The sequence below is a fragment of the Aethalodelphis obliquidens genome, unplaced genomic scaffold (assembly GCF_003676395.1).
Source record: "Aethalodelphis obliquidens isolate GAN/ISIS:26980383/991018 unplaced genomic scaffold, ASM367639v1 scaffold69, whole genome shotgun sequence".
In the NCBI taxonomy this organism is placed as follows: domain Eukaryota; kingdom Metazoa; phylum Chordata; class Mammalia; order Artiodactyla; family Delphinidae; genus Aethalodelphis; species Aethalodelphis obliquidens.
The window spans coordinates 9,868,405-9,888,098 of NW_020838013.1; the positions used below are offsets into that span (position 1 = coordinate 9,868,405).

Here is a 19,694-nt window from a genome sequence, read left to right on the forward strand (position 1 = left end):
TGCTCCTGGGGACGGTGGAATTTCCGAGGAGTTCCTGGGGCACCGAGACTCTCGGGGCTGGTCGGGCCGGTTTGGCCTCTGCCCCCAGGCGCGGCGGCCGCGGCTCCAGGGGGCCGAGCGCAGGACCGTCTTGAACACCAGCCTGAGGCTCGAAGCAGGACAGTTGGGTCCGCCCTCGCCCCGGCTGCTGGGCGGGGCTGCACCTGCCACCGTCGCTGGGGCTGTCGCCGCTGCGCACCTGGCCCAGGTGAGCCGCTCCACCCTCGCGGCCGCGCAAGCCCCGGGTCTTGTCAGCAGGTGAGTGCCGATCGCGGCTCCTACCTGCGGAGGTGAGTGGAGGTCGCCGGCTCCCGGGAGCCAGAACCGGGCCTGGAGCTTGGGGGGCCGACGCGCCTTTTGCCCCGGGGAGCCTCTGGGCCGTGGCGGGTGCGGTTCCGCAGGAAGCGCCTCGGAGCCGAGCCCGTTGCCCGCGTCGCCCGGAAGCCTCAGCTCACCCTCGTCCGGCCCCTCCGGCCTTGCGGGGGCGAGGGCCGCTCTTCCCGCTCCGCCCGACTTGGCCCTCGGCCAGGAGAGGGAAGAGGAGCGCCGAGGCGCTGAGGGACCCCGCCTCCGCCCCAAAGTCCGAGCCCAGCCCCGAGGCCTCCCAGAGCGCCGGGGGCGGACGGAGAAACCTGCTGGAGCCGCTGCGCACCTGTGTCCGGGCGGCGCTACAGCCGTCCGCGCACCCCGCCCTTCCGTGCGCGCCCCCGACCTGCCCGTCCCCGCGCCCCCCAAATGTGCGCGCCCTGCCTGGCTCACCCCACCCGGAGGAAGGGGGTACTAACGCCCCTCCGGGAAGGCGGAGCGCGGGTGTGGGGTGTGTGGCGGGCCCGGGGGTGCAGGAGGGGGCCTCTCGGCTCGCGGGGCCACAGCGCTTTGTGCAAGTTCTTTCCTTCGGGACAGACGCGCCAGGCGCAGAGGGGCCGCCGGTCCCAGATGAGGGGGAGTCGCTCAGAGACTGGGGTGCTGAGCAGCAAATCAGACGGCTGGGCGCCTGGGGACAAGGCGCGGGCGCGCGCAGGCGGCCAGGCCGACGCCGAGGCTCCGGGGAGGCGGAGAGCCAGCGTGAGGCCGGCGGGTGGGAGGGGCTAGGGCTTCCTAGGAACCGCGCGGGTGCAGCCGAGCGCGGTGGGCGGTGCAGGGGGCGGGCTCGGATTCGGAAGGGCTGTTCTCGAGAGTGCCTGAGGCGACGTGGGGTTTTCTGCTCACTTTGTGGAGTGGGCCTGGGGGACAAGGGAGGGTGAGGGTGGGCGTTAGCAAAGGGTAGACGGGCGCCCAGTCGCGGCTGTGAGGTGGTGGTGCGGGTGGGCATGCCGAGAGGCAGGCAGTCTGGCAGGAGCTTTGAGAGGCAGCAAAGCAGGTGGGGACACCAGGGAGAACCTAGCTCTTTGTCTCCTGCCTGGGCTCTCCCGGGCAGGTCACTGACTGCTGGCGGCCACCAGCCTGTCCATCAGGTGCTTACGCTGTTCACTCAGCCTCAGGGCCCACTGGGGCTCCTTGGAGGAGCTGCGGCTCGGTGGGGAAGGCGTGCAGTCAGGACTTCTTCCAGTTCTATTGGACCCTGAGCCCAAGATGCACCATCGTCCAAGGGTCTTGGAGGCCACGGGGGGTGCAGGGTGCCTTGGACAGGGTCAGATTAAGGATGTAGGAAAGCTGACGCTGCAGTGAGGATGCTCTGCCCCTGGAGGGTGAGGGCAGGGACAGGGACCACAGGGGACCCTGCCCGATTGCTATGAGCAGCGCCATCAGCCACCAGTGCTGGGCGCTGAGTTCCAGGTCAGTCCGGGATGGTGGTGCAGGGGGGTCTGTTGTGACTCCAGGAGATGTCGGCTCTCCACCACCTGGGCTCAGAGCTGGGAGCCTCGCTGAGGCCTCCTGTTCGCTCCCTTATCTAGAAGAGGGGGCTTAAGGTCCATGTGATACCCCAGCCTCCTTGTAACTGCTCACCATTTGGGGGCTACACCTGGGAGGTGGGCAGGGAGGGGGCCAGAGAGCCCTGTTCAAGGGCCCGTTATTGGTGAGAGTTTCCACAGGAGCCCCACCCATCACCCTGGCAGGTCAGAGGTCAGAGATACATCGGGGCTGCTCACTGGGGCCCGGGGAGCTACGTGGAGACACCCGCCCCCCGCCCCGTCTCCTGGGTGTTGGGACCATAGGGAGTGTCCGGGAAGCAGGCCATACTGCCCAGCTCCTCAGGCGTGTGCAGGACGGCCCTGACTGGGGGTCCGCTGGCCAGGACCCCCACATATCACCGTGGCCCCCAGCCCTTCTGCCACCTCCCCGCTCACCCAGGCCTGGCCTTGCGAAGGGAAGGACGGTGCCGGTGCCGGTGCCCGGGTGGGCTGGGGCGGGCCCTAGAGGAAGGAGCTGCTTGACTCAGAGTTACAGGAAGAGTGGGGCAGGCGGGGCTGGCGGGGAGAACCACCAACTGCCCGCCCGCCCGCCCGCCCGCCAGCCCGCTGGGGAGGAGGGTGGGTGCCTGGGTGGGGTTTAGGTTGAGGAGAGGATGTGACTGCAAAGCCAGGAAGCTACGGGGAAAGTTCTTATTAAAACGCACAAACAAAAACCAGGTCCTCGCCGTGCTTGGCGATGCGTCTGGGGCAGCCGTGGTGATTTGGACTGGGCCGGGGGCCCAGCCGAGCAAACAGTTTGCTCCCAAGCACACGTGAATGACCTCAGTGACGGACATCCCCTCCTCAGGAGGAAAGAGCTGGAACCAGGTGACTTCGTGTTCTCGCTGCTCAGCCTGAGCCTGTGTTCTCGTCCTTGGATGCCTTTTCCGGCCTGAGCCCTCTCCTCGAAATCAGGCCTGGCTGAGGGGAGGCCCGCAAAGCACGTGGCTTGCGTGTGCACGTGTGTGTGTGGTGCGTGTGTGCCAGTGAGAGAGCGAGGGGTGATGGGAGGCTGAGGGTGGGTGTGAGGTGCAGTGTGTGTGGTGTGGGGTGTGCCAGGTGTGTGGACTGCCAGAGTGTCGGAGGTGTGGGGAGTGTGCACGTGCAGGCATGTGTGGGGCGTGCAGGGGGCGGTCGTACAACACAGAGACGATACAGAGGACGGGGAGGGTTGCAGCGGAGGGTGTGCAGGGGGACACCTGTCGCCTGGCCATGTGGTTTGGCCTGAATTTCCAGGAGGGTCCGAGGTTGCCTTTCCAGGGGTAGGAGGTCTTCTGAGGTTACAGAGGCCAAGGAGCCACTGTAGGAGTTGCCCTGGGACCCGCTGGGCTGGGGGAGGGGGCGTGAGCCGCCCAGCCTCCCATAGCCCTCAGTGGGCTTGTCCTCCTGCTTCAAGGGCCTTGCCAGGACTGCCCTCCACTCCAAAGGACTTCTGGAAGGACCCTCCGCACCAGCCCCCCGGGAACGAGCCTGCCGCTCCACCGATTTCTGAGGAAATTCCAGCCCAGCCAAACCAGGGGCTTCCAGCTGATCACGGGGCCACATCGGGTCACCCGTGCCGAAGGAATGGGGGGCAGGCTAAGACTCGTCCCTGCAAAGCCTCAGGGGCCCTACGGGTGGGGGGAGGGCCTGAAGGAGCCGGGGCCCTGGTGTGTCCACTTAGCAGGGAGCAGGGGGAGGACTAGGTGCCCAGTAAATACCCCTGGGCACCAGGGAGGAGGTGCCCAGGGCCCGGCTGCCAAGGAGTCTTCCTCAAAGGCTCTGCCACTGGGGCTTCATGCCCCGCCGTTCAGCCCAGGTCACTGGAGAGCTTTTTGGGTCAAGAGGCGTGTGGCTGCTGCCAGTCTGGCCGGGAGTGGTCCCAGACGCCGCGGAGGAGAGAAAGGTCACCGTGGGCGGGTGGGGGCTTCCCTTGGACAACTATACGGACAGTGTGGACAAAAGTGTCTGGGTCTGAAGATGACAAATGGGTGGAGGCGCCAGCACAGGACCCAGAAGGAGGGCTGCCCCGTGAGACCAGCCTGACCCCCGCTCACCCCTCCTGCCTCGACACCTCGGCCCAGTGCAGCCTCAAGTGCAGGGTTCACGCGTGCGTGGTGCACCCAGGACGGCGTCCAAAACAAAACCCCATGGCTGGGAGCGAGGCTCAGTCAGGCAGCCCAGCACTCGAGAACCCCGAGCCCCCCGGAGCCTCGGTACAGGCTGAGTGCGGCTGTACTGCAGCCCCCCTGCCTGTGGGTGGCAGCCCTGTCCCAGGGGACCTGGGAACGAGGCCAACTCCTGGGCTCACGAGGTGTGCTGGGAGTGCTGTCCCACCCTGGGCTGTCACCGCGTCCCTGGGGCAGATGACGTGCAGTCTAGGCTGTGCCTGGTGCTCTGGGGCCTCCACGCGGCAGCTGGGGCAGAGGCAGTGCTTCAGTGGCCAGAGTTACACGTTAACTTATCCTGTTCTTGTTTAACTTGCTTCCGGGGATGGCGGCAGCCTCTGACCCATCCTGGTGCCCTGACTGACTGGCCACAAGGACAGAGAGTGAATCCTGCCCAGCCCTTGAGGGATCAGTCTGCTCGGCCAAGGAGCCCTGGGGAGCCGTGGGTGGCACCAGTGTCCAGCCTGCCTTGAGGAGGCCCCAGCCAGACCATGGCAGGTAGACGGCCAGAGAGGGATGGGCATGGGCTCCACTCCCACCTCCTGCCCCTCAGGCTGGCTCCACGCTGCAGTGTGGCCTGGCCTCTCTGCTTGGCCTCAAGCCAGGGGTACAAAGACCTCTGTTTGCCCCTCCCCTATGGCCCGGGGTCCTGAGCCCATGGTTAGGATGGGCCCACACCGTCTCCTGCCCAAGGCCTCTAGACCAGGCTCGTGGGGGTCAGTAAAGCCCAGGGATACTGGGAGTGGGCGCGGTGGGCGGCCATGGGGGGTGGGCTGCTGGGAGACCACACTACCAAGATGATGGCAGGCTTCTATGACTACCGGCTCCGGCTCATCACCCCAATTAAAAGATCTTGGGGAGGTGAGAAGGCTTGCCTGTAGCCAGGAGTAGAGGGTCCTGGAACCCCCAGCTCCCATACCAGGTGGAAGGTGCTGACGCCCAACCCCTGACTCCCCCAAACCACTGGTGTCCAGCAGAGGGGCCGGGGCCTGGGCATCAGAGCAGTGGGCGACAGGTGCACACAGGAAATGTGTGCTGGCTCACGTCCTGGGTAGACAGGCAGCTAGGCGGGCCCTGCTGAGCTGGAGGGCGGTGCTGGGCCAGCTCAGCCATGACTCTGTGCTAACATCTTCTCTGCGGACGGGCAGCCACATCTGGGGCAGGCAGAACATACGAACCGGCTGCTGCTGGGGTTAGATGTGCCAAATGCCAGGCCCTGTCCCCCGTGGGACGTGTGGACAGACGTGATGCAGTTACCAAGCAGCACATGCCACTGGCCACCGTGGTTTTCTCCTGGCCCACAGACCATCTGTGGACAGTGGGAGGCTGGCATCGTGGGCACAGCTAACCCACTCGGTCCTCTCTCTGCAGGAGCCTGCGACAGGGCCCCTGACTTCCTCTCCCCATCTGGAAACCAGGTCCTGTGGCCTGCCCTGGGCAGTGTGGTCACTCTGAACTGCACGGCCTCAGTGGTCTCTGGGCCCCACTGCCCCTTGCCCTCGGTCCAGTGGCTGAGAGATGGGCTGCTGCTGGGCAATGGAAGCCACTATGACCTCCATGAGGACTCCTGGTAAGAGATGAGGGTGTCCAGGGTCAGGTGACCACGCTGGATATACCCCACCCCCCCAGTGGCCTCTCTGACCTACATCCTGGTCTGTAATGACCTGGACATGGGCTGGGGAGTGACTGGCCAGACATGCCATGGGCAGAGTGCCACTCTGGACGCACACTAAGAGTCAGTGACTGCAGGGACAGATGGCCCCTCTAGACACTCACCTTGTAGACCACCCAGGGCCATGGGTGCCAGCAGAGTCCTACAGCCTGACTTACTCACTGACCGTCGGGCCAAGCCTAGGATCTGAGGACCCCCAGGACCCAGACCCAGGATTAGGGTGACTGTCCCAAAAGAGATCCACACCCCCTTCATGTTCTGGCCATTTCTCTTAGCTTATGGCCCAAGGACTGCCCAGGAGGCCCAAATCTGCAGCCTCTCTGGGTGAGTCCCAAACAAGTGGGGCTCTGGGGCATCCGGTGATGCTGTCGAACCCCAGGTGAGGGGGTGGGGCCTGGTCTCCCCAGGGTCAAGGCCAACTGGTCAGAGGTGCTTGTGTCCAGTGTCCTGGGGATCAACCTGACCAGTACTGAAGACTTCAGGACCTTCACCTGCTCTGTCCAGAACATCAGCTCCTCTTCCTTCACTCTTTGGAGAGCTGGTGAGTGGGGTCCAGTGGGGCAGAAGGTAGGAGGGAGGCCTGGGGAGCCTTTAGGCTTGGAGGGTGCTGGGCTGGCTCAGTCAGTGGCTCTGTCCCCAGGCCTGGCTGGACACGTGGCCGCGGTGCTGGCCTCACTTCTGGTCCTGCTGGTCCTGCTGCTGGCAGCGCTGCTATACGCTAAGTGTCGACTCAATGTACTGCTCTGGTACCAAGACACGTATGGGGAGGTGGAGATGAACGGTGCGTGGGGCGCGGATGCATGGGGAGGCGGAGTCAGCCACGGGGCCTCCCTAGGCTCAGCTCTGGGTGGGGGGGATTGGCTCTGGAGGTGGGGGCGAGGAGGCATCCGTCCCTGGAGGGCACTGGAGAGATCCCAGTCCAGGAAAGGGGGGTGTCTCTGTGCAGCCCAGGAGGGCACAGGGCCGGCAGAAGGGGGCCACGGTAGCCTGGTTCCAGGGCTCCACTCGGAATCCTGTGCTGAGGAGGGGTCTAAGCGGGGCCCGGGGCCGAGATCTGCTGGATCTGCGTCTGGGGGGCTGGCCTGGACCCTGGGGCACAAGGGGGGAGGTTTAGGGGGCCCCGAGGGTGGCAAGCCTAGGCCTGGAAAGCGGCCGCGCTGACCCGCCGCCGTCCGCAGACGGGAAGCTCTACGACGCCTACGTCTCCTACAGCGACAGCCCCGAGGACCGGAAGTTCGTGAACTTCATCCTGAAGCCGCAGCTGGAGCGGCGTCGGGGTTACAAGCTCTTTCTGGACGACCGCGACCTCCTGCCTCGCGCGGGTACGGCGGCGCCCTGCCCCTTTCCGCTCGGGCCCAGCCCCGATGCGGGGCGCAGGCCCCGCCCCTGTTCCGGCCCAGACACCGCCTTTCCAGGGCCACGCCCCTCAAAGCCCGCCTCCTCCCCGTGCAGGGCCCAGCCCCATCTCTACTTGGGCCCCGCCCCTGTTCCGGCCCAGATCCCGCCTTCCTAGGGCCACGCCCCCTCGGGTCCTCCTCAGGCCCCGGCTAGGGCCCCGCCCCTTCTAGGGCCCCGTCCGCACCGCCCCCGCCGATGCCCGGGTTCCCGCAGAGCCGTCGGCCGACCTCCTAGTGAACCTGAGCCGCTGCCGGCGCCTCGTCGTGGTGTTGTCCGACGCCTTCCTCGGCCGGGCCTGGTGCAGTCACAGCTTCCGGTGGGTCCCGCGCGGGGCTGGGTGGGCCCCAACTGCGCCCCCCCTGACTGTGCCGCCCTCGCAGGGAGGGCCTGTGCCGGCTGCTGGAGCTCACGCGCAGACCCATCTTCATCACTTTCGAGGGCCAGCGGCGCGACCCCGCACACCCTGCGCTCCGCCTGCTGCGCCAGCATCGCCACCTGGTGACCCTGCTGCTCTGGAGGCCCGGTTCCGTGGTGCGGAGGGGCAGGGGGCGGGGAGGGAGGGGGCTTGTGGATGGGAGCCCGTGGGTGGAGGTGCCATGGTCAGCCGCCCAGAGGAGTGGGCTCTTTGGGGCCAAGGAGACCAGGGTCTTTCCGTGTTGGCACCCCCTCACCCCCCCCAATTGTTCACGCTCGCTAACTGCCCCACCTTGGCCTCCAGACACCTTCCTCCGATTTTTGGAAAGAGCTACAGTTGGCATTGCCGCGGAAGGTGCAGTACAGAGCGATGGAGGGAGACCCCCAGACCCGGCTGCAGGATGACAAGGACCCCATGCTGATTGTGCGAGGCCGGGTCCCAGAGGGTCGGACCCTGGACCCGGAGCTGGACCCTGACCCTGAGGGGGACTTGGGTATGCCCACCGGCCCCACCCCTGACCCTGAGAAGCTCAGCCTGAGTTGGAGGGGGGCTGCATAAGGTGGAGCCCCAAAAAGGGTCCAGGTGGCAGGGACTGCTCCCTGCAGCCCGTGGATGGGCTTAATTCCCAGCACCTCCCACTGCCTCTTTCCATGAAGGTGGTCGGGCCCGGGGCCTGACTGGGAACCTCCAGGATCTCAAATGCCACCATGCAGGAGGGGCAGCAGGGAGTGACCCTGGCAGAAGGCAGGCTGTGGGCGGCCCAGCCTCAGGCCTGGCGGTACCCCTCCCCAGGTGTACGAGGGCCTGTCTTTGGGGAGCCAGCAGCTCCACCGCATGCAAGTGGGGTCTCGCTTGGAGAGGGCCAAGGCAGTGAAGTGGATGTGTCGGACCTTGGCTCCCGAAACTACAGTGCCCGCACGGACTTCTACTGCCTGGTGTCGGAGGATGACGTGTAGCCCCTGCCCCATGGAGCAGCAGGTTCACCAGGGACAGCTGGGGCAGGGCTGGGGTGGGTTTTTTTCCCACTCAGCAGGACCACGAGCCCTGTCTACCTGGAGCCTTGGGACCTTGGGGAAGGAGAGTGGGCCCAGCGACCCTCCTCGTGCCAGAAATAAAGTCCTTTGGAATCCTGCCCAGGTCTCGGCCTCTGCTCCCCTGGGGCAGGAGGGGGCGTGCAGTGTTCTGAGCAGAACACCCCACCCCTCACTTCCGTCTCAGGCACTCCAGGGCCCTGGATCCCTTCCTTTTCTCGCTCCATGGCCACCTGGTCACCGCACCTGGGTGTCCCCTCAAGCCCACCCTCTCCCCATCCTCCTCCGTCCTGAGCCAGCTGAGGCGTGTCTCTTGCAGCGGCCTCCTCAGGTCTTCCTGCTTGGGGCCGTGACTGTTCCCAGTCCCACTGTGATCCAGACAGTTCCTGGGGGGCAGGCCCCTTAGAGACTTCAGGTTCTGAGCTTTGCAGAAAAAGCCTGTTGTTGTAAAAAATGTCAGTGGGAACTTTACAACCAACGGGCCTGGCTTGGTGAGATGGAGAGGTCCCAGAACCTACTGGACCCCAAGCCTCAGACAGCATGAGTATACCTATCAGGGCACCTCCAGGCCCAGGAAGGCAGGGCAGGGAGAGGTGTTGGATGCATCTGCTGCGTGAGCACAGCCCGGCAGGGCAGCACCGAGGCCAGTAGGAGTCACAGCTGCCCCAGAAGTGCTCGTTCCTCTACACACCAGGTCCCCAGCTCTGCTGCTTCTGCATCTCACTTGGCTTGAGGCTGCCTCTGCTGTCTGCCCCATCTCCTCCATTCTCTCCGCCAGCTCTCCTGCTGCTGGACACGCCCTCCTCCCTGTCCTGGGTCCCCTGACCTGGAGAGGCCTGTGTATGGGCCCAGGGGGGAGTGTCCTAAGGGGCAGGCATGGTTGCAGGCATGGTTGCTCTTGGAGACATTGCTGAGTCCTTGGGTCCGACCCCCAAGTCTGACCAACCAAAGAAGCATGAGGGGCTGTGGCTGCTGTGTTCACGGCCACCTTTATTCCCATTGCTGGCTGTCCCGAGGCACTGCTGGGCCACAGCCAGAGCCACCTCTGCCAGTGTGACCTGGCCACCACCCCACGCATCAGAGCAGCCTCAAGCCCTGCCCCACCCCCTGCCCTGCAGAAGCCAATTCCCCAGCCGCAAGCCCCTGTCCCCTCCCCCGTGGCCCAGGCCTTCAAGTTGCACGTGGATGGGGCTCCAGCGAGAGCCCCTGGGCCGTCATCAACCTTCTCCTCCAGGCCAGCTGGCGAGCAGCCCTGAGCTGAGCCCTTCCCTTGGAGGCGGGTCACATCGCACGCTCCTTCTCCAAGGGAGGCTTCGCCTACGGGCCCAGGAAGTCTTCCTTTCGGTAGCCCTTCTGCGGCGGAGAGGGGCCTGGAGTCAGGGCGCTGCTGCTCTGCATCCCGCCCCCCCAGGCCCCTGGTCTTATGGGTGCCCTGGGCCACGTGGGTTTCCGTGTCCTTCCCTGCCGTCCCGTGCCCGCGCCCCACGCTCGTAGCCCCGCCTGCCCTGGGCCACAGGAACATACCGCCCGGAAGTCCCGGTGGAGCTTGTTGTACTGCCACAGGTTGGCCAGGAGGCTGGAGGCTGCCCGGGAGGACTTCTCACTGTCAGGGCTGGGGGTAGGGGGCAGGGGTCAGTGGGGTGACAGGCTTGGCCAGGAGGCAGGGCGAGCTGGGGGGCGGGGGGGGGCGCGGGGCTCGGGCCCTCACCTGTCCCGCGTCTTCTTGATGAAGAACAGTTTGTGGAGCCCGTCGAAGTAGAGCAGGTCTCGGGCGGCCACGGGACTGGCCACCAGCAGGTTGTTGAGGATGGCTATGATGTTCACCAGCACGTCGGCCGGGGGAGAGTTCTCAGCCGGGCTGCCGGGCAGCTTCTCTATCAGGTGGCTCACCACCTTGGTGGCTGCCAGCAGGTCGGGGTGGTCAGTCTCCATTGCCCGCCCCCTGCCCCGCCCCCTCGGCGCCTGCCATTCCCTGCGCCCCCTCGGCGCCTGTCTGTCCACCAGCTCTGGCTTCCCAGAAGCCGGCCGGAGAAGCAGCAGTACAGACAGAGTCCAGGCACGCGCCCGGCCCCCAGGGGAGGCAGAACCCGGGCCTCGGGACGGCTGGACTCACACAGCTCATCCTTGTTCCTGGCATTCCGAGACAGGTTTCGGATGAGGCCGGTCAGCGAGCGCAGCTGGTGGTGGTCAGCCGTCCGAACTCGGTCCAGCAGCGGGTTCAGGATGCGTTCCTGCTCCAGAGCCAGCCGGCTCAGCACGCCCGCCCACTGCCGGCAGGAGAGGGGCTGGTGAGAATGGGTGCTGGTGCCCCGTGGAGGCCCCGGGTCTGCTCCCTCCTGGACCAACCCTCCCGGCACCTTCCTTAAACTCAGTGCAGACCCCGGGGGCCGAGGTGGCATCCTCCAGCCGCATCCTGCCTGCCTTCCTCTCTCGCTCTGAAGTTCTGGCCCCCCGATGCACCGTAAAGTCCGGGAGAGCGGGCTCCTGTCCCCCGTTCACCCCTTGCGTCCCCAGTGCCTCGCGCCCCAGCACGTGGCCAGGTGTGGTCCCAGGCCACCTCACCCTGCGGTCGCCTGCGGTGATGTTCTGCAGCGCGCCGGCAGCCGCTTCCGTCGTGTGCCGGTTGAGCTCACAGCGCTGCAGCAGCCGGTTGTACAGCGCCACGACCTGGGGGCTCCACAGCCACTCCAGGCCCTTGGGGTCCTTAGACACCTCGGTGAAGGTGAGTGCGTCGGCCGTGAGGGGCAGCTGGGCAGGAGGGCGTGGAGGTCAGCCGAGGTCACCCGGGATCCCTGCTTCCGCCCGCCCCCCTGCCCAGGCCCGCACCCACCTCTCGGAGCCGCCGGCTCTGTGGCGTGAAGCAGCCCACTGCCTCGCCTGGCAGCGCCCCTGCCGTATCCCGGCGGCCTCGGCCCTCCAGCCGCTGCAGGGCCGACGGTGGCATCTCGTCGTACAGGCGGTAGGACAGGTTCCTGAGCACGCACACGGCGTTCTCCACGCTCTGTGGACAGAGGGCGGACCTCGGTCAGAGCAGGCTGGAGCCCCTCGGGCCCCGGGGCACTGGCTGAGCCTCACCTTATCCTCGCACTTGCCCACGTCCAGGGCGTGGTTGATATAGGTGACCAGGGAGTCCACGAGCCCGTGGCACTCACGCATCTTCTGGCGAGTGGCCTGGGAGGCCGAGCTGAGGTTCCTTTGGATGGAGGCAGATCAGAGACCCCCACTGGGACCACAGGCAGAGCCCACCCCTCAGGGACCCACCCAATGCTGAGATCCTGAGCACCAATCCCCTCCTCCCCTGAGCTGGGCTCTGCCCCTCGGCACCTCCGCATGCCCATCCCCCATCCACTTCTCAAAGTGTCCGGGGCTCCGGGGAGGTTATAAATATCAGATCAAATCCCTGATTTAAAGAAATTTGAGCCTGCAGCCCCCAGTCTGTTGACGTCTGGCCGGGGGCCACACCTGGCGGCCCGTTCCACTCCCGTGTCAGCGCCTCTGCCTCTCTGTCCACTTCTCCCAGACCCCCACCCCCGGTGGCCCCGCCTTGTCATTCAGATGTCAGATCCTAACGCCCCTTCTCTGGGCCTCCCCTGCCTGCTGCCCGTCGCACCTGAGAAAGCCCGTGGCGTTGTAGAAGATCTCCGCTTCCGAGGCGTTCTGCTGGGTGAGGAGCGGTCCCCTGGCCCCTGAGAAGGGGCTCAGCACCAGGTCTGTGAGCTGCTCCAGCGTGTCTCGGGCCAGACGGTCCTTCAGGTGGTCACTGGAGGACAAGTTCCACAGGATCCCTGTGGCAGGTGGGGCGAGGCCGTGGTCAGGGACGGCCCTCCAGCCCCTCTGCCTCTTCCGGGGATGGTGCCCAGGGCCCCGCCTGGCACTTCGAGCCTCACCCAAGAGCATCGCTGGGGAGAGCCTGAGTGTGACGTGTAGGGTCACGGGGCCGCAACAGCGCAGAGAGGAGGACGCTTGGGGACATGGGGCCTGGGGCTGGAGTCCAACTCCAAAGAGACATGCCACAGGGATGGCCGTGGGGACCGAGGGAAGGGTGGCAGAGTGGCGGGCGGGGAGCAGGGCCACCTGTGACATTCTTGCGCAGCTCGTCGTCCTGCTCACGCAGCGAACGCAGCAGCTCGAATATGCCGTTCTCCTCCACCAGGGCCAGCTTGTTGTCCGCGTTGTCGTAGACAAGGTTGCGCATGGCGCCCGTGGCGTGGCGCTGCACCTCCTGGTTGGCGTGGTTGAAGAGCTTCACCAGCCTAGCCACAGCTTGCAGGCTGCGGGCCTGTGGGCATAGCCACACGGGTGTTAGCGCTTGTGCACACGCTGCATAGGTATGTGCAAACGTATGCAAGTGTATATGGATGTGTGAGTACATATGCAGGTGTATGGAGATGTATGCGGAGGTGTGCAGAAACATGCAGATGTGTGCAAGTGTGTGCAGGTATGTGCAGGTATATGGAAACGTGTGCATACACGTACAGGTGTATGGAGATGTACGCAGGTGTGTGCAGAAGCGTGCAGGTGTATTCAGATTTGTGCAAGTCAGTCCCTCCTGCTCCTCCTCTGCTGAGGAGGCCCTGGGCAGATGGGGTCTGCCCAGGCAGCTTGGGGATCAGTGAGGGGTGGTCAGGGACCAGACAGAGGACAGTGAGTGAAGGGGGGCCCGTGAGGGTGGTAAGCAGGGGTGGTCACCTGCTTCTTGGCTGCTGTGTCACTGTAGCACTTGTGCTGAATGTAGGCTGCTCCCAGCACCTGCAGGTTGGGATCTGAGGCCATGAGGTACTTGACTGCCGAGGGCAGGTCAATGTCATCAAAGCTGCGGAGAAAAGAGGCAGGTCAGGCTGAGCCTGGGGACAGGCCAGGGTTAGGGCAGAAGCCCCCTCCCCGAGCCAGGCCCAGCTCACCCGCTGCTGAGCCTCTGCAAAGTGCGGTGGCCACCGTAGCTGTCCAGCCCACGCGTGTCCGGCAGGTGGCCCGAGTTGCCCAGGCTGAGGCTGAGGCTGCGCACAGATGGCGCCCGGGTCACGGGCTCCAGGACGCCCCCTGGCACTCCCCCAGCTGCCACACGGCTGCGGTGGCCGCTCTGGAACCGCTGCAGGGTCCGCACGGCAGGGGCACGGATGGTCCGGCTGGGCGGCCCCTCGGCAGCCTCCAGCCAGCCCAGGCCCCCAGCCCGGCCAGAGCTGGAGCTGGCCCGGCGCTCAGAGGCAGAGGCCCTGTAGGGGGAGGCGGCCGCCGGCTCCAGCCACTCCTCCACCACTCCGTAGCGGTCATCCGGGCCCCCGGCCCCCAGGCTGAGCGAGTGCAGGGACAAGGTGTCGTGATCCGCCCAGCTCCCCACCCCGCCACGCTCGTGGAAGGACGTGGGCCGGGTGGGCGGGGGCGCGGCGGGCCGGGCACCCCCATACCCTGCGGCACCAAGGGCGCTGCCCCTGCTCTGGGCTGAGCTCAGCCTTCGGCCGGAGCTCAGGTCCACGACCGAGCGGGAAGACCAGGAGACAGGGCTGCAGGCAGGCCTGGCGATGGGCCGGAAGGTCTGTGGGGCAGGGAGGGGAGGGCAGTGAGGGCCGCTGGGCTTCCTGACGCTGGAGCCCCCAGAGCCCCCAGAACCTCCCTCACGGGGCTCCGGGCTGTCACTCACCGAGGTGTCCCCGCTCCGGCCCTGGGAGCGGGAGCTGAAACCGGCCTGCAAGGTGTGGTACTGAGCCCGGCACGCACCTGCGGACAGGGACAGCGCAGCCTGGCTGGGCCAATGGCAAGGCACTGGCCTCCTGCCTCCCCTCCTGCCCTGAGCCCTGGTGGGGAGGCCAGTGGACTCTGGCGCAGGTACCTTGGCTTCCGGTCCCTGCCGTCACCTTGTCATCCCTCCCACAGCCCCCGTCCCTTCCAGCTGTGCCCCTCAGCGGGGGACGGATGTGCTCACCCTGCTGACCTCCCGGCTACCTAGTGTGCCAGGGCCTCCTTCCTCAGCTCCCCGATCCCTGCCAGGGCACAACGCCTGGCCACTGCCCCCAGGAAGCCACACTGACCTCCCGGGAGCCCATCCTGTGCTGTTGGTCACTCGCCGCGGACACAGTCTCCCTGGACCAGTGCCCTGAGGCGCAGTGCCCTGACCCACCTGGCCGAGCCACACCCACCCCTAGCCACACACAAGCCGGGGGCACCGGTGCCAGCCCACCTGCATGGCGAGTGGACAGACGGGCAGGTGGATGGAAGGTGGAGGGTGGAGCGATGGGGGGAGGGCGGGTTGGACCATCGGAAGGATGGGTTGGATGAGCAGACTGACTGGTGTGTGACTGGTGTGTGAAGGGGTATCTAAGCCGGGAGGATGGATGCTGAAGGGACAACGGAATGAATATGTGGATGACAGGTGGCGCGGTGTGGTTGGTCGGGTGTATAGGAAGAGCTGAGAACACCCGGGGAAGAGTGGGGCAAAGGTCAAACCAAGGCAGAGCAGTGGGAACGGACTGGGGGGCGCATCACCTGGGCAATGCCAGGGGCGGGGTCTTTGGGTTGGGGGGGTATTCCTGGAGTGGTCAGCCTCTGCTAGAGCCCCTGCTGTGGTCACACCTGGAGGGGGAAGAGTCCCATCCCCCGAAGGCCAGGGTAGAGTGACTAGGCTGAAGGGATTCAGGGTGAGGGTGAAGGGAAGGAGGGGCCTTGGACCCTCCCACAACCTCTGCCTCAGTTAGGTCTGGGGGGACTCCCCCACCCAGCACGCTCCCCAGACAGGCCCTGGTTAATGAGGCTTCTGGGCAGGGGCTATTAACCCTTTGACGCTAGTGAGGCCCGGCCTTGAGGGGGCACGGCCCCCTCCCCCAAATTCTAATCCTCTTTCCCCTAATTAACCCCTCCCCGCTCCCTCCTCTACCCCATGACCCCTGGGCACCCAAATTGGCCACCAGCAAGGCTGAGGCCCAGGGAGGGGAGGACGCAGGAATCCAGCCAGCCCTGGCGGCCCCTGTGCTGGCTGAGCCGCTTATCCCCCGACCAGCAGCTGGTGGCCAGCACTGGGAAGGGCCCTCTGGAGATCACGCGAGCCACCGTGGAGCGGGGTCTTGGCCCCGGACATCCTGGAGGCTCCTCTTACTGTCTGACCTTGGTCCCTGCGGCTGCAGCTGGCAAGGGAGGAAGTGGCATTTCTAGAAGTGCCCTGAACTCGCTGCACACACTCATGCACACACACATACACACTCACGTACACCCGTGCACGTGCCCCATGCACGAACCGGGGTTCCTACACAGGGAGCTGCCTGGCCCTGAGGGGCATTCCCCCACCCGCTGCTCTCATGGAGAGTATCCGGGTCACCCCAGCAGGGCCTCCCCCCCGCAATTCCGCAGGGAGACCCTGGCCCAGACAGGCCGTGGCTCTCCTCCAGGAGTCCCAGACCCCGCCCCTCACCTTTCTGTCTGCTTATTCCTGTGGGGCATGGGGGGTGGACGCTACAGTCTGGGCGTCTGTGTCTCTGCGTTTGTGTCTCCAGGGGAGTGACGTGTGTGTCTGCGTGTCTCTGAGACCGTGTGTGAGCCCGTGGGGTGTGGGACCGGACGCGTGCGTGTTCCGGGTTTGCCGACAGAGACAGACCTGGCTGGCCACATGCCGCTTCTCCCGTGCCCCCCCTGGGGGGGTGGGAGGCTCAGGGCCCGGTGGGCAGGTGAGGCCCAACCCGACTTGCAGGGAGGACCCCGGGGTCCCTGCCAGGAGGTGGAGGCCTCACCTCTGGCTTCTCCCACGCCTGCAGGGGTAGGGCGGTGACTCAAGGCGGGCCTGGGTGAGTCAGGGAGCTGAGTCCGAAGTGGCCCCACCGCGGCCTCTGGCCCTCGCACCACCATGCCTGCTGGGGCCACCTCCACCCGCCACCCATCGTGGGCACCCGGCCAGCGTCTGCCTACCTGTGGCCGCCCTGGCCGCGCCGTCGGGCTGGGCCGGCCCGTTCTGCCAAGGCTGCTGCCCCAGCTGCAGGAGGCGAGCGCGGACCTGCTCCTGGACACGAGCTGCACGCAGCCTCTCGGTCTCTGGCCCTTCGGTGCCCCGGCGGTCCAACTGTAGGTCCGAGGGCAGCGCCAGGGAGCACACACCCATCTCGGGCTGCAGGGCCGACAGTAGGAAGTTACCGTCCTGCATGGCGGCAGGCACGGGGGCCGGGATTTGTCTCCGCTGTCTCTTCCCGCGCGGCCCTGTCCCCGAAGTCCCCTCCCCGCTGGCTTTGCCCAGGGCTGGCCCGGAGACTGACCCCGCCCAGCCCTGAGCTCAGCTAGGGGCGGGGACACCTGGACCAGGTGGGAGGGAGGGGCCCCGCTTAAGGTGGAATTTGGGCGGAAGAACAGGCCCTGCGTGACCAGGCACTGCAGCCATGGTTGGAGTGAGGCCTAGCAGGCGTCAAGTGCTAAGGGACAGCGTTGAGGATAGAAGGCTTGGAGTGGAGCTTCAGGGTGGAAAGGGGCTCTATGGGGCCCTCGTCCTGGTCCTTGGTGCCCAAGAGACCCCAGAAGCAAGAGGCGAGACGGGCCCACCCCAGGCTCATGACCCTCCAGACCTCCATCCTGCAGACTCCGGAAGTGCTCCCAGCACCCCCACCCCCACCCCGGCCTCTGCAGAGCCCTCCAAGGGGCTGGCTAGCCCTCCTGGGCTCCCGCCCCCTGTGGAGGTGGGAGGCCTCTCCCAAGCCATGAGTCAAGGCTCAGCTCAGCAGGCACAGGCGGGGCTGCCCCAGGGGGTTGACTCAGAGGGGCCCTCCTGCCCTGGCTGGGGGCTCAGGATCTGGCGTGCTCCAGGGAGAGCCCAGGAGTCCAGGCGAGCAGGGTCGCAGTTGTGTGGGGAGGGGAGGCCCAGCAGTCGGAGGTGGGAGGGGAAGGGCCAGGCTTAGCAGCGCTCGCCCCAAGAAGGTCTCCCTGGAGCGCCACCGCCAGCTGGACCAGCGCGTTCCAAGGCGTCCCGGGTAGGCCTGGCTTGGATCCAGGACAGGCCCCTGGCGGACTGAGTGGGGGCTGAGCCCAGGAGGGCTGGAGGGGTGTGGGCTGAGTGGCCTCATGTACCTCCTGGGTTCCCCTGGGAAAGTCGTCCTGGGGCCACCCTCACAGGCCTTCCCTCCCATGGGAGGCCCTGACCCTGGGCCCTGGCCCCCTGAAGGCAGGGGACGTGAGCCCCAGGTGGGAATGGTGGCTGGGGGCAGTGGCCTGGGGGTGAGGCGGGGTCGAGGTCAGAAGGCAGCCCTAGGGGTGAGGTCAGTGCTGGGGAGGGGACTGGGGGTGGGAGTCAGAGGTCAACGTTGGGGGTGAGAGAGGGAGGGGAGGGTCCCCGGAAAGGACAAGGTGAACCCTGGGGTGGAGCCTCCCGGCTCAGGGGATGTGCACAGTGGGCGACCTACCCTTCTGGTGGTCCAGATACTGCCAGCCCCCGGGCTCATCCCAGAGGCCTCTGCTGCCGGCTGAGGAATCCTGGGCTGCATCCTGGGCCCAGCACTGCCGTCAGGGCCTCAGTGTGGGACAGGACTGCCGGGGCACCGGGAGGGCGGAGTGGGAACGCCCGCACGCCCAGCGAGCTCATCAGACCGGTTGCTTCCCTGGGAAATGTGTTTTGTGTGGAGAAATCCCGGGATACAAGTTTGTACAGCGCTGAGTGTGCCTGGAGGCCCGCCCTTCACTCGAGTCCGCCTGGGCCCACCTGGCAGGGCAGCGGGCCTCGAGGGGCAGACTGCAGGTGGGGTCCAGAGGCCCTGGGTGGTGGGACAGGGCCGCAGAGGGATGGAAGGGGCTTTGGTGGGGTCGGAGCCGCGCGATGGAGAGGAGGCGCCAGGCAGATACCCCCTAGGTCCGGTTTTCCACAGCCTGCGGGGCTTCCCCCTCCTCTCGGCAGGGAGGGCTGCGGGGGCACCCAGGCCGTGCAGAGCCTGCCTGAGGACCTGTGGACCCCTCCACCTCCCCACCTCGGATCTCCTGCCTTTGTGGCTCAGTGCCCAGGGAAATCCTGGGGATCCCGGGCGAGACTTCTCTAACCACTGCAGGGCCTGAGGGACTGGCTGTGGCTTGGAACCTGTGTCCATGTGAAGCTCAGAGCCCAGTCCAACCCCTGCGACCAGCCTTCTGCTCCGTCCTCCCTGAGAGCCCCCTCTTCCTGGAACCGGTGTGTAGGGAGAGAGCACGAGAAGGATTTTGTGCCGGCTTGAGGGTGAACTTCCTGGGGGAGGGGACTCTGTGGCAGATGGGGGAAGATTCACCCAGGGAGCTTAGAGAACAGGCGGTAGGTCCTGGGAGTCTGCGTTGGTGCACTTTCGGGTTTGAGATCCCGGGATCTGAGGGCCTGCAAGGGTGAGTGATGCTCTTACTTGGGAGGTGGGGGGATGGGGGAGCCTGGACTCTGCCCTGGGGCCTGGGAAGGAAGGGCTACGGGGGCCCAAGAGGGGCAGGTTAGCATTTACAACCCCGACAGCTTAGAGGTCGGGCTGGGGTATTTACTGGAGGCGGGGGACCCCAGGCAGTTGTTACAAAAGTCTCTGGAGGAGAGGTAGCGGATGGGGGCCGATATGGGGTGGTTTTCAGGTACGAGGGCCAGAGTAGGGGGCGGGTGGAAGGACGGATGCCCTCCTAGTGCTGGCTTTGGTGACCTGAGAGGCGCTCACTGTGAAGGGGCTAGGGGCTGCCCGGTGTGTGCGGCCGGAGCTGGAGGAGGGGTACAGAGGGCGCCCCACCCCACCTCTGTGGGGAGTCTGGAGTGGGGCTATTGGGGGCAGGAATGGAAGAGAAAAGCTTGAAGATGTAGACAGCAAAATAATATTCAAAACAAGATTCAGGAGCGCGCTGGAGCACAGAGAAGTTAGGTAGATTGTCCGGGGCCACGGAGCCTGCAGGGAGCGGGATGGATCAGCGCGAGGGCGCGTACCAGGCGTGAGGGCTCAGCGCGCCGCGGGGGCCGTGGAGGTGCGGGTCTTGCTGCTAGGGCTCCAGCCGTGCGCGTCCCGGCGTTTCCTGTCAGCAAACTCGCGAGCGTTCCCACGTCCCGAGGGCTGGGCTCCCGCCAAACCCAGCCCAGCCCAGCCCAGGGTTAGGGTTAGGGTCCCTCCTCCATGAACCCTACCTGGACTTGCGCATCGGGCGCTGCCCCGA

General features: G+C 66.2%; 2 protein-coding genes across 8 annotated transcripts; one reads left to right on the top strand and one right to left on the bottom strand.

The window, feature by feature from the left end:
- Positions 1-11: 11 nt before the first annotated feature.
- On the top strand, positions 12-8,693 carry SIGIRR (single Ig and TIR domain containing). Of its 4 annotated transcripts, none has more exons than XM_027090097.1 (10): positions 12-297; positions 4,414-4,576; positions 5,450-5,648; positions 6,158-6,291; positions 6,391-6,531; positions 6,929-7,072; positions 7,362-7,464; positions 7,529-7,679; positions 7,867-8,056; positions 8,356-8,693. In XM_027090097.1, the coding sequence occupies exons 2-10, from the start codon at positions 4,570-4,572 to the stop codon at positions 8,517-8,519; spliced, it is 1,233 nt and encodes a 410-aa protein (XP_026945898.1). In that variant the 5' UTR covers positions 12-297; positions 4,414-4,569; the 3' UTR covers positions 8,520-8,693. The 4 variants fall into 4 exon arrangements, with proteins under 4 accessions (XP_026945898.1, XP_026945896.1, XP_026945897.1 ...); XM_027090095.1 differs by lacking the exon at positions 12-297 and adding an exon at positions 1,424-2,759 and having other exon boundaries at positions 3,328-4,576; XM_027090096.1 differs by lacking the exon at positions 12-297 and adding an exon at positions 1,424-2,759.
- An 871-nt stretch (positions 8,694-9,564) lies between these two features.
- Positions 9,565-18,448, bottom strand: PKP3 (plakophilin 3). 4 transcript variants are annotated; one of them, XM_027090092.1, is made up of 14 exons: positions 17,960-18,448; positions 16,485-16,710; positions 14,233-14,309; positions 13,496-14,127; positions 13,284-13,407; positions 12,669-12,873; positions 12,205-12,379; positions 11,670-11,787; positions 11,425-11,595; positions 11,157-11,342; positions 10,708-10,861; positions 10,303-10,495; positions 10,119-10,206; positions 9,565-9,947 (listed from the first exon to the last, which is right to left on the bottom strand). In XM_027090092.1, exons 1-14 carry the CDS (start codon positions 18,038-18,040, stop codon positions 9,912-9,914), a joined length of 2,466 nt encoding a protein of 821 aa, XP_026945893.1. In that variant the 5' UTR covers positions 18,041-18,448; the 3' UTR covers positions 9,565-9,911. The 4 variants fall into 4 exon arrangements, with proteins under 4 accessions (XP_026945893.1, XP_026945894.1, XP_026945891.1 ...); XM_027090093.1 differs by having other exon boundaries at positions 16,485-16,680; positions 17,960-18,443; XM_027090090.1 differs by having other exon boundaries at positions 9,565-9,964; positions 17,960-18,443.
- Between the last annotated feature and the right edge of the window lie 1,246 nt (positions 18,449-19,694).

What these genes read in the sequence shown, in the direction of transcription:
- SIGIRR (XM_027090097.1), top strand. An exon ending in GACCTCCATGAGGACTCCTG is followed by an intron (nt 5,649 to 6,157) that starts GTAAGAGATGAG and finishes TGGTCTCCCCAG; the next exon opens with GGTCAAGGCCAACTGGTCAG. An exon ending in CGACCTCCTGCCTCGCGCGG is followed by an intron (nt 7,073 to 7,361) that starts GTACGGCGGCGC and finishes GGGTTCCCGCAG; the next exon opens with AGCCGTCGGCCGACCTCCTA.
- PKP3 (XM_027090090.1), bottom strand. Translation starts at nt 18,040, where the DNA reads ATGCAGCCCAGGATTCCTCAGCCGGCAGCAGAGGCCTCTGGGATGAGC. An exon ending in AGAGCCGGCGGCTCCGAGAG is followed by an intron (nt 11,343 to 11,424) that starts GTGGGTGCGGGC and finishes CCTCCTGCCCAG; the next exon opens with CTGCCCCTCACGGCCGACGC. An exon ending in TCCACCGGGACTTCCGGGCG is followed by an intron (nt 9,965 to 10,118) that starts GTATGTTCCTGT and finishes CCCTGACTCCAG; the next exon opens with GCCCCTCTCCGCCGCAGAAG.